This window comes from Quercus robur, chromosome 11 (genome assembly GCF_932294415.1).
Source record: "Quercus robur chromosome 11, dhQueRobu3.1, whole genome shotgun sequence".
NCBI classification, from domain to species: Eukaryota; Viridiplantae; Streptophyta; class Magnoliopsida; order Fagales; family Fagaceae; genus Quercus; species Quercus robur.
In genome coordinates, this window is record NC_065544.1 from 38,783,860 (window position 1) to 38,797,091 (window position 13,232).

The 13,232-nt window shown below is 36.0% G+C and overlaps 1 protein-coding gene across 1 annotated transcript; it reads right to left on the reverse strand.

Moving 5' to 3' along the window:
• Positions 1-8,133: 8,133 nt before the first annotated feature.
• Positions 8,134-12,546, reverse strand: LOC126706734 (B3 domain-containing protein Os01g0234100-like). Its single transcript, XM_050406268.1, has 7 exons — positions 12,416-12,546; positions 12,134-12,225; positions 10,679-10,710; positions 10,394-10,556; positions 10,099-10,305; positions 9,123-9,213; positions 8,134-9,006 (listed from the first exon to the last, which is right to left on the reverse strand). Exons 2-7 carry the CDS (start codon positions 12,188-12,190, stop codon positions 8,489-8,491), a joined length of 1,068 nt encoding a protein of 355 aa, XP_050262225.1. The 5' UTR covers positions 12,191-12,225; positions 12,416-12,546; the 3' UTR covers positions 8,134-8,488.
• Positions 12,547-13,232: the final 686 nt, after the last annotated feature.

Here is a 13,232-nt window from a genome sequence, read left to right on the forward strand (position 1 = left end):
TCAATTCTTGATAAACCCAAAGTTACCATTAATTATATAATAAGTACCACTATGGAAATATAATTGCATCCTAGGCCTTATTAATAAATTATATCCCAAAACTCTGATATAATATCATTTGACCCCTCCATAAAATATCCATAATGAACAAAGTTATAATAAACTATCACTTTGTAAACAACTATTTTATTTCTTGAGTTCCATGTTTAATCCTTTAGTTATTTATATTTATGAAATCTAATTTCACTAAATATAAATTCAAGTAACTCTTTACTAAAGTTGCCGGCCTTGAATCACTAATTCCCATTAAATTTATCTCAAGGACATATTTTGTGTCTCTATATAAAAAAAAGATTATGGATTCCATCTTGAGAATATGTGTTCCCTCAATACTACATGCGGTTATCCAATATACTAAGATTTTGATTGTTAAATTAGATCTCACTCTTGATATATCAAAGCAACCTACATTTTATGATTGAGTTCACAATCTAATTTATAAGTCATTTATGTAATACACCATGACTACATACGGTCCAATACTAATTAGGTAATATATATATTAAAAAAAACTTTTTAAAACCAAATTTTAAAGAAAATTTAATTAGAATCAAAATTGGATTTTGCTTTTGTTAGCTTTCTATACAAATTAAATTGTTTAGATTTTTGTTGTTATTTTTTCTCTGAACTAATGAGCATATTTTTTATACTTTTTATATTCAAATATTTTGTATGCAAAGATATTGAAATTAACAAATTGTAATTAAACTAAATGATCCCCTGCACCATCCATTTAATTTAGGATATACAATTTGACCAACTTATTAATTTATTTTGTGTTATATTTAATGGAATTTCACAGACAATAATTGTGAATTGATATTGTATATATAGTATCCAATAGTAATTTTCAAAATTATATACCTAATAACAATGTAATGAGAAACTTGACGTAACCAATATTATGAAAATTATAAAGGAAAAACTATTTTAGTACCTCCAAATGTCATAGTCGAACTATGTCCTATATTTGTAATAACTCAAACTAACATTAATAGCATCATTACTGTAGGGACACAATTATTCAGCGACCCAAGAATGACATTGGGCTCGTGTGTAAAAGGCCCGAACAATATAATTCATAGAGATTGGGCTAGAAAGGTTGGACTTTGGTCGTTGGACGGCGGTTTAGTCGTGATTTCCATGGAAGCTCATACGAAGGTAGGTTTGGCTAGGATAGCTAGGCTTCACATTGGTGTAGCTCGGAGGGTTTGAGTCCTCGGACTTAGTCCGAGGAGCATCACATTCTTCCCACTCTTCTTTTTGTGGGATCTTTTTTTCTCCCCCTTCTCCCCTAGCTCTCTCCCCCTTTTTATACCAGTGTTTACTTCCCGTTTTTTTGTCTTCGTGTCAGTTTTGCCTTTTTGGGGTATTGACTTGTCCTATCAATCCATACGTCAGAGTGGTTGGGAAAAGTTAAATAGCATGGTCTGGAGTATGGGCTTGTCAGATGCAGGGCTCCACATTACAGTGTTGGCAGCTTCCTCCCTTGTACTGCTTTTGTACTGAGTTTGTCCTTTTCTTCAGGCGTTTTGTGAGGTGTTGAGCGCGAGATCGTCCTCGGCCACATTCTTGGGCCTTTGAGGGGCTTTCATCATACGTCCTTGGCAGAAGGGCTCCTCGGCCTGGGCTTTGGGCCTTGAATACAAAGTGGGTTGGGACCTCAGATTTCGGGCCCCACAATAGCCCCTCAAAATCCTACTGCCCGGCCTTGCGATTGGGGAGGAGGGTTTTGGTAATGTTAGGCCCAAACCATGACTTGCCCAGCTCAACATTTCTTTAATGCTGGGGTTTCTTCCTTTGCATGGGGGGCGCGCCAAATTGTGAGACATCCCTCTAGATTGTCTCACGCGGCGCCTTTGACGTTTCAGTGTTCGAGGCGTGCCATTAATATGTCTCCTTCACGAGGCTATCCAAACTTTATGGTTGCAGGCGGCACTGGGAGCTGAGCAAAGACTTTCTCGTTCGTAGCATTCCTTGGGAACATGCGTAGATTAAATGCCACCTGTTTGCCCTCTGTATAAGTAGGATAGGGGGTTACTCCTCCTACATATAAACCCTTCGGCCTCCTCCCAATTCATAATCCTTCCGCCATATTCACAATCTCCATCTCTAGTGTCATCCACCTTTAGAGCAATATGTTTGAGGCATGGGTGGGGATGAAGGATCTATATCCGCTTCAGAGGCACCGAATCCTTCCAAGACTCAAGGTGTTACAGCCTAGACAGGGAAGACATAGACTCAAGATGATCTTTCGCTCTGATAAGGTGGGAATGGTATCTCTGCCTCTTTCAGTCAAAATTCGAAGTAGGCATTGGTCGCATCAGATTCTTGGTGCGTCAGAAGTAAGGTTTTCCGTCATCAGCGCCGTCTGCTATATCGCAGGCGTGGCTAACATGAAGGCTCATCAACTTCCGGCTCCCTGCACCTTTTCTTCAACGGTGCCAGCCTCAAGTTGGGCTATTTGCACCTTTTCTTCAACGGTGCTAGCCCCGAGTTGGGTTCTTTTGCTGCCTGAGTTATAGGCATGTAAAAGTATTGAGGAATGGTCTCCTTAGACAACATTTTGGAACGGCAGCATCCCTCTTCTCTGCACCTCTTCTTCGGCTTTTTCTTCACTTTCTTGTATCTTTTCTTTCCGCTTATGTAGTTAGCTTTTAGTATGAGCTTATTCAAGCTTTTTTCATTGTACGTTGTACTATTTCTTTGTGCTAATAAAAGATGAATTTGTTTCCCTTAAAATACTTTTTCTTTTCTGCGGCAATTACTTTGTGAATGGATATGCTACATGTGTATGTTCCTTTAATAATACTTAGGACAGGAAGCCTTGTAACAAAAAGCCATTAATTTGAACCTATTGAAACTATCAAATATAATAATATCAATCAATAGCAGATTAAACTTATGAGACTAACCGAGGTAACAGCTGAGTGTACCGTGACGCGGGTGAGGCAGTTGCCTGAGAATGAGAAACCCAAAATAAACCATCCGAGATGGTTGTCGAGTAGTGTGGAATTTTGGCCGTGTTTTCGATAACACCTGGCCTCTGATCCGAGGACCGAGGTATGATTGTACCGGATTGTGTCCAAAACTTGTATTTTTTCTTTTAAGTAGTTGGTTTCCCCATAGGCTTGAGTCCGAGGACCATAGAAGGCCTTGGTTCTGTCCAAAACTTGTGTTTTTTCTTTTAAGTAGTTGGTTTCCCCATAGGCTTGAGTTCGAGGACCATACAAGGCCTTGGTTCTGTCCAAAACTTGCATTTTTTCTTTTAAGTAGTTGGTTTCCCCATAGGCTTGAGTTCGAGGACCATACAAGGCCTTGGTTCTGTCCAACACTTGTATTTTTTCTTTTAAGTAGTTAGTTTCCCCATAGGCTCGAGTTCGAGGACCATACAAGGCCTTGGTTCTGTCCAAAACTTGTATTTTTTCTTTTAAGTAGTTGGTTTCCCCATAGGCTTGAGTCCGAGGACCATACAAGGCTTTGGTTCTGTCCAACACTTGTATTTTTTCTTTTAAGTAGTTGGTTTCTCCATAGGCTTGAGTCCGAGGACCATAGAAGGCCTTGGTTTTGTTCAAAACTTGTATTTTTTCTTTTAAGTAGTTAGTTTCCCCATAGACTTGAGTCCGAGGACCATACAAGGCCTTGGTTCTGTCCAAAACTTGCATTTTTTCTTTTAAGTAGTTGGTTTCCCCATAGGCGCTAGTCCGAGGACCATACAAGGCTTCGGTTCTGTCCAAAACTTGCATTTTTTCTTTTAAGTAGTTGGTTTCCCCATAGGCTTGAGTCCGAGGATCATACAAGGCTTTGGTTCTGTTCAAAACTTGTATTTTTTCTTTTAAGTAGTTGGTTTCCCCATAGGCTTGAGTCTGAGGACCATACAAGGCCTTGGTTCTGTCCAAAACTTGCATTTTTTCTTTTAAGTAGTTGGTTTCCCCATAGGCTTGAGTCCGAGGACCATACAAGGTCTTGATTTTGTCCAAAACTTGTATTTTTTCTTTTAAGTAGTTGGTTTCCCCATAGGCTTGAGTCCGAGGACCATACAAGGCCTTGGTTCTGTCCAAAACTTGTATTTTTTCTTTTAAGTAGTTGGTTTCCCCATAGGCTTGAGTCCGAGGACCATACAAGGCCTTGATTTTGTCTAAAACTTGTATTTTTTCTTTTAAGTAGTTGGTTTCCCCATAGGCTTGAGTCCGAGGACCATACAAGGCCTTGGTTCTGTCCAAAACTTGTATTTTTTCTTTTAAGTAGTTGGTTTCCCCATAGGCTTGAGTCCGAGGACCATACAAGGCCTTGGTTCTGTCCAAAACTTGTATTTATTTACTTTTCGAAGGTTAGCCCCTCGACCAAGGTGGGGAGAGTTAGCTTGATGTTGGAAGCCCTTAGAGCTGCCTGTGCCATCGGCATTGCGAGGCGTAGCCCCTAGCGGAAATTTATGTCGGAGCAACAACTGCATGTCGCTGGAAATGGAGGAACCTTTGCAGACCTTTGCTTGATAGAGGCTTGACTCCACTGCCACTTGCGCCAACGCGCAAGCCTTCCCACAGACGGCGCCAATTATAGGGACACAATTATTCAGCGACCCAAGAATGACATTGGGCTCGTGCGTAAAAGGCCCGAACAATATAATTTATAGAGAGTGGGCTAGAAAGGCTGGACTTTGGTCGTTGGACGGCGGTTTAGTCGTGATTTCCATGGAAGCTCATATGAAGGTAAGTTTGGCCAGGATAGCTAGGCTTCACATCGGTGTAGCTCGGAGGGTTTGAGTCCTCGGACTTAGTCCGAGGAGCATCACATTCTTCCCACTCTTCTTTTTGTGGGATCTTTTTTTCTCCCCCTTCTCCCCTGGCTCTCTCCCCCCTTTTATACCAGTGTTTACTTCTCGTTTTTTTGTCTACGTGCCAGTTTTGCCTTTTTGGGGTATTGACTCGTCCTATCAATCCATACGTCAGAGTGGTTGGGGGTGGTTGGGAAAAGTTAAATAGCATGGTCTGGAGTATGGGCTTGTCAGACGCAGGGCTCCACATTACGGTGTTGGCAACTTTCTCCCTTGTACTGCTCTTGTACTGAGTTTGTCCTTTTCTTCAGACGTTTTGTGAGGTGTTGAGCGCAAGATCGTCCTCGGCCACATTCTTGGGCCTTTGAGGGGCTTTCATCATATGTCCTCGGCAGTAGGGCTCCTCGGCCTGGGTTTTGGGCCCTGAATACAAAGTGGGTTGGGACATCAGATTTTGGGCCCCACAATTACAATTTATCATTCTTGTGCATAAGCACGAGTTACATTCTAGTTATTTATAATATGCCAATAAATTAGATTTTAGGACACAAATCCTAATAGTGGCTTCACCCAGAGAGAGCTACCTAGTAGAGTTTTATTTTACAAAGATACACTTCTAGATTTCAAGACCCAAATTAATATTAAGAGAATCTTAGTAGTGGTGGCTTGAAGAATTGGCAAGATATTTGTTCATTTGGATATCTCATAATTTTTGGTAGTTTATTTGCTAAATATATGACATAAAAGATATAGTTTTTAGTAGTTTTTATGCTTAACGTGTGACAAAAGCTAAAATCTAAGGGTATGTTTGGTAACTGTTTTTTCTCCTTATTTTATATTTTTAAAAACAATTTTCTATTTTTGAAACTAAAAAACTTGTTTGGCAACTCAAAATGAACAAAAAACAAAAACTGTTCTCAAAACTCAATTTGTAAAGAAAACTGAAAACATACAAAATGTTGTTTTCAGTTTCTAGTTTTCAAAAGTCAAAGAAAACACGCATTTGATTTAATAAAATTGTCTCATTTAATGAGTTAGCATTAGAATTCAAATCCTAATAACAACATATTTTAGTATTTTTTTTTCTTCAAAAATTTTTTTTTTTTTAATTTCATCTAACCAAATATGTTTTTGATTTCAAAAATACAAGAAAATTGTTTTTTCTTTATATTCCCAAGAACAAGTTTTTAAAAATAGAAAACAAAAACTGTTACCAAACATAACCTAACTTTTTTTTTTTTTTTTAGTTAGTTATATTTATTATTTTTCAAAAAGATGAAACAAAAGACAAAAAGTTAGAAGCTTTAGGGGCTGTTTGGATTTTTTTTGTCATCACTTATTGTTCCTCACTCAATTTTCGTCGCTCATCACTTATTACTTTAAATACCCCAATTTCCTCAACCCCACCCGTTTGGCACTCATTACTCAATTATGCCGCTACTTTTTGTTTCAAAAAAAATTCAAAAAAAAAAAAAACTAAAAAGTCAAGATATGCGGCTAGGCTTTGTTTCAAAAGAAAAAAAAAAATTCAAAAAAAACCCAAAAGTCAAACATTGCGGCTGAACAGTGAGAGAGTTGTGAGTTTAATTATGGAAATGCCGTTGAAAACAGAGTTATGGAAACTGAAAACACCTAAAATGTGTTTTCAGTTTTCATAACCCATCACTAAAAAATTAGAGAATTGAGTGATGAAAACAAAAACTGGAAACAAAATCCAAACAGACTTCTTAGCCATGGTCCCATCATTTTTGAGTTGTGAGTTATGGAAATAGAATTATGAGTTATGGAAATAGCTAATCCAAACCGCCTCTAAAAGTGGCATCTAACAAAGTTATTTATTTTGTACCATACTTTACCGGATCAAAAGTTTTCATACTAGTTACCAAAACTGGTATGGTTAAGCGGTTAAGCCCCTTGAAATATTTCAGCTTAAATACCTATTTCAACATGTTTGGGCAATTCCTACGGAAAACACAATTTGGGCCAACACAACTTTGCTTTCTCTTAACTTTGTTTTGTCAAATGGTAGGTATGTGATCTATTCATTGCTTTTTCTTCCATCATGTGAATTTATTGAGATAGTTTGTAACCACAACTTTTGTGCAATCATTATTGCCATGACTTGATGTAGTTCAGTTATTGACTACAGTTATTCATTTTTTTTATCTATTTTTTTCCCAAATTGAGGAGATAAAATTTTGGTGAGACTGGAAAAAAACACCCAGATTTTACTAATTTTCTATTCTCTCATTCTCTCCAACCAAACACTCATAAAATCATTTTTTCTCCACTCTTTTCTTCTTCATTTTCTATTCTCACTGTTTTACCCCGACCAAACAAACTTTGAAGTCCACCACTTAAACAAAATTTGGTCCCATAAGAATTGTGAAGCTGTTATGATACTTTGGTGTTTTCGTTCCCTCTCCTCATATATATATATATATATATATATTGATAATGATGATGGGGGAAATATATTTTTGGGCTAACATATTGGACTGAGCATGGGTTTGCTTAAATATTTTAAGTGGGAGACGTACGTATGAAGCGTGATACACAATGATCATAAGAGGAACTACACAAGCCCACAGCCGTGCACAATGAAGTCTTGTATCTCTGTCATATTGAAACCACAATGCTCCTTTTTAGGTGATAAATAATAAGAATCCAATCTTAATTTCAACCCACCCAAAGATGGGTATTTAGGTGGTTGGTTTTAAGTTTTTACAAAGAAAATTACGCTCCTTTATATAAGAGAAATGAATTGAAAATGGACAATGAAAGAAGATGACTACTAATACAAAGTAGATAACAAAGAAGATGAGGACTAAAACATGAATAAATAAAAATTAATAGTAGCTGTCAGCTTTGGTAATCTTTCATGGACACTGATATTTTTATGACTTCAGAGCAACATTTTAGAATCCTGATTCCTTGTGATTTTCAAGCCTTTATTGAAGAGTTTCAAAAAAAATCAAGAAACTTTTTGCTTAAAAAACTTTCTCAGATTAAACAATTTTTATTTTTTATTTTATTTTTATTTCTCAAATTCTGGGTTGAAATCCTCATTTTCTGGATCAAATATATTGATTTTTTTTTTAAAAAAATTTATTAGGATGATATCCAATTCCTTTTTTGAGAATATTGGAATAAGAATTTTTGAACTTTTTTTTTTTTTTAAATAAAAAATTTCTAGCTTCACTGATTTTTCAGTCACTGATTGCTGACATGCAGCTATATCAAAACTCAAAAAGCTTACGAAAATAACATGACAGAGTGTCAGTGATGCTACATAGCAGTAGAGACATTAGAGATACTTCTCATTGCTTGGATTCGTTAATCTCTTCCTGTGACATAAGCTAACAAGTTCCACAAAAAAACAATATATACACATATAACTTCAAAAGCACCTTCTCACCATGGAGCATTAACTACTTCTTGAAACACAATCTCATGCCTCAGTCTCACCACCTTCACCTTCAAAGCCTCAATCTCATCGTCAAGTCTTTCTTTTGTTTTCTTTAATTTTGAGAGCTTCAATTTGAGAAAATCCATTTCTTCTTCTGCATGAGCTTGCTCTAGTCTAACTTTCGATTTCCTCTGAGGGTCCTTGACTGCCGCTGCTTCCATAGCAATGCTCATCAGCCGAGCCACTCAAGCACGTAAGAACTGAACATTCATGCCCAATAGCTCAAAGCCTTTTAAAGTATTATCCCAATCTTCAAAATCAGCTAGAGGGGTCAGAAGTTCACAAGCTCTAATGGCATCCACAATGTTGATAGTCTCAGAAATTATTTCAGCAGCCAACTTTCTACTAATATTTTTGCGCAGATTGTAATGCAGAAATGAATTCTGAGAACAGCAGAGATCATAATACTTAACCCTCTGGTAATCTGAGAACTGGGAGTCTATGGTTTCGCCATTCAAAAGAATGGTGAAACTGCTGATGCTATTAACTTCTTTAAAATTAGCAATTGACCCTGTAAGTCTTAGACCACACAGAACATCTGAGGCAAGATTTTTTCTGCCATTTTCATACTGATTTGCTGCATTCCCAAAACTAGTAGTAGTATCTAAATCCTTCAGGTTGTTTATTTGAATAGTCTCTCCAAAAATGTCTTGCATAACACAGTCGAAATACATAGTGTCTTTGTGAATTTTGATCTTCTTGTCTTCAATTGTTTTTTTGTTCCAAGTTCAACATCAAGGAGAAAAAAGAGTATGCCATCAGTTAATTATGGGGGCAGTCACAAATTCAGGAGTAGAACATAGAAACAAAATACCATACCATAATCATTTCCTCTTGCACAAGCATCTAAATTTGGAGGGCCAAAAAGCCCATCTACTCCAGCTAAACCATTCAGTCTCACCGTGTATACCTATGAGAGTGAGATGGGAGGCAACAATTAGCCTATATCCTTTTATTTAAAGGAAAACAGATTAAGAGTTTGCAATAGAATTTTAGTAAATAGACCCAAAAAATAAAAGGCAAAATAATAGAAGGAATCCGTATCTCTAGTACAAATCCTAGGAGCCATTGACAAATTGCTTGAAATTTGGTGATCTAAAAGGGAATCAACGTGGGGGTAAAACTCACTACAGTCATGACCTATGCTGCTTTTTAGCTAAATTCCATCTTTTACACCTCTGTTTTATTGAATTTGCAATTTATGGTCATTTTTCTTTTTGTTACAACTTTTGAAATACAAGTCATAAACTTGTAATACAGTCCTATAAATTCTAGGACATTTCCTAGAGTCCGTAGTATTAGTTTATGTAATTTTCTCAATTTTGCCTTTTTTAGTGATTTTCCAAATTTTTAGCCTAATTTCATATCTAACACGAATTAGGGTTTTCTTTAAGGATTTTCTAGCCACCTTAGGATTTCTTTAATATCTTCCTATAAGATAGTGATTGGCCTAATAGAAAGCAAGTTATTCAATAATACAATTTGAGAGAGAGAGAGAGAGAGAGAGAGAGATTCTCTCTTTTTTTTTGGCGGATTCTAGAATAGTTCTCCTTGTGGATTCAAGGAACCTCTTAAGGATTTAGGGGTTTGTTCTTGAAATAGATGTGTACTTTTTCTTATGGATATCCCGCTATGTGAAAATGAAATGCTTCTTCCAGGATCTTCCTTTCCAAAATGTGGCAATAAAACAAGTTATAATCAAAACCAGAATAATATAGGAACAATGAACAATAAGTCATTTATATACATGGACAAAGATAAACATACACTCAACTTAAGAGACTCAAATAATTACCTTGAACTTGAAAGTCCCAACCAACTGGAAAACCAGAACATCATCTTGGCATAATTTGTGCGCAATTGAAAACCTTCTCCATCCAGAACTCAACGCTGCATTTTCTGCAATATACTTTGTTTTGTACTCTTCCCTACTTTCATCTTCCAAAATAACTATTATATCATGCCTTGGCAAATGCATTTTGCAGAATTGTGCTGGAAGACGCTGCCATTAAATAAGTTAGCAGAAACAAATCTGTCTGGCACCCAGCTATTGTTACATTCTTGACCTTGGGATAGAGTTTTGAGCTTACCAGCCAATAGCCACCAGTAACATTTGACCTTACCAAAGTCTTGATAAAACTTGGAGATTCCGCTGGCAAACTAGCTTGAACCTCCATTGCTTGCTTCAAGGCAGAAGACTTGGCTTCCATGCGGTCGTATAAGACCTCAACCATGGCTCCATTTTCTTTAAAGCTTTAAGTAAATTACAAAGGCATCAATGCAAAAGGAGAACTTTGTTCTCTTAGGCATTGACTTTAATGACCAAAAAGAAGAAAAAAAAAAAAAAAGAAGAAGAAGAAAGAAGAAAAACCAACCTCCGGGGCTTACATGGAACAACAGATAACACCTGCTCATAATTCACAAAATAAATATTTCCCATCAATATGTCAATTGATTATATGAAATGCAGTTATTCCATATAAACCAACCAAGGAACTGGGAAATTCAGATGTTGCAGTAGAGACATATATAAAAGAGATCTAATAAAAGACAATCTCTATGAAATGTCTACAAGATCAATTTCTATTCCAAAGGTTATAAGGCTTATTGGCTCACACCATCAATTTTGGAGCTTTTTGTATATTAGTTAGGTACATTATGGCAGGTTGTATACCATACTCAGTTTAAAAACTTAGGCACAACTTATGGGGGCGGGCTTTCAGTGGATAGACTCTGTGTTGTTATAATGACCAAGTTTATGTCTTAATTATCTGAAAATCATAAGCAAAATGAAAACAGATCTAGACCATGAAAATTAACACGTCCCTAAAACTTAATTAAGTGAAGGGACCAAATTTGAAAATAAACCCGTACAAAAAATGTATACTTAACAAATATGAGACTCTCCAACACCCCTTATTACTTCTATGCCACAATTACACAAACAACACGAGCATGTAGAGCCAAAAAACAAACAAATCGGTCCCTAATATCATAATTAATTTCTGCTTTTTGGGAAGTCTCACATTGTTCCTCTGGTGTGAGTTTATGCATTAGGTGAACATCCCTTACCTAGTCGTTCAAACAATTGAGAAGTCACAATCTGTCAAGAATTACAAACTAAGTTGGAATAATAACTCCAATTATCACGGTATACAAGGTTGGATGCTGTTGCTGACTATGGTGTGGTCCTAAAGGAAAAATGAACAGAAAGCTATGGACTACACAGACATTGGTTGCATCAATCAAAGTGAGTGCCTAATTATACTAGGCTTGATTTTTATAACATGCATCCTCCTGGCTCAGGGTTCATACTTCATATTAGTCCCTTAAATTCTCATAAGCTTGCAACTATTTTCTAAATAAATTAATTCTTAATCCCATAAAATTCCAAAGGTGTCTGGGGGCTGATGATAAAGAATAATCATCATACTCATAGCGGCTCAAGCTTAGAATTAGTTTGTATTAGAATATTCATATGCAAGCGAGGTTAGTTAAGTATTGAAGTCACACATGAATGCTAATAACAAGAGTGAAAGGTAAATATAACATAATTGGACCAAACTCATTGGTTTAAAGTTTGAGTAGTGTTTGTTATACACAAACCTTTTTATACACACCCTCAAAAAAGCACTAAATTTTACACATTTGTACGCATATCCCAAAAAGCAACTGAAATTTGTTTTTTGGGGTGTGTGTTTACCCTTAAACCTTTGGGTCAAGTGACAATATTAACCCCTCAATTTGGACCCAACATCGTTTGGACCGTTTTGTCAAGCCTAATAAAACAGAACAAACACCAATAAATTTACTCAAAGATAAGTTCTCACTTGTTCAGTTCCACTTCCACCCTCAGAATCCAAACGCTTCTCATGGGTCAGGGACATCTTTGAGACGGTGGGCCAGCTTTCCTCTGCTTAATCTGATGGGGTACATAAAGATGCAAAGTGGTCAATATGCAGAACCAGACATGCAAATGCAAGGAAATGAGAGGTAGAGAGGGAAAGCTTTACGAGGTAGAAAATCATAGCAAAAGTAAAAAATAAAAGACTGAATCAAAGAATACAAATAATGAAATGGTGTTTTGCCTAAAGAGAGAAAATATGTACTACTTTTGTCATCCATGTGAGGTTGGCTCTCTCCTCTGAATTTTACTTTACTTTTTGTTGTTATGGATGAGATGCTCAAGGCCTCAGCATTGCTGACTTGCTGTTGTTCTGCTGTTTTTTCCACTTTATTGTTTGCCTGCTTGAGTTTATTTTGGTCTTCAAGGAGATATATACTCTTTTTTTTTTGGTTGTTGTTTAATTGTACTTTTAAACCTTTTTTTTTTTTTTGTTGAGAAATTTAACAAATAAAGTTTAAAAGTACAGTTAAACTTTAATCTTCAATCTTAGCTTAGGTATTTAAAAAAATTTCAATCTAGTCTTTAAAAAAAACCCAAATAGTCATAAATACATGTGTCAAAAGTTAACTCTAGCTATATATATATATTTTTTTGGAGAAATAATTACAATATGCTGTTAATCTCATAACTCGAACCCTTTCCTTCCTAGACCCTTAAGCATTTTATATATGAAAATGTGTCAATTCAGCTACAAGACATTTAGCTATAATTTTGAGTTGAGTTTAGGATCTTTTTGACACAAACTTACATGTACAAAGACTAAAATAATGGGTTTTAATTGGGTCAACTAATATTTAGCAAAAAAAAGAAAAAATTTTTTTGGGTTAACTACGTAAAGTCTTGTCTTAGACTGATGATTTCTTTTTAAAAATATTTACAATATATTGCTAATTTTGTAATTAGAACTCTTTCTCTCTAAACTTCCAATTACTTTATGTAAAGTAATATACTAATTCAACTAGAAGGCAAGAGAGCAATAATTAGAGAGTGAACATAATCAATTTAATTTTATCCTATCTATA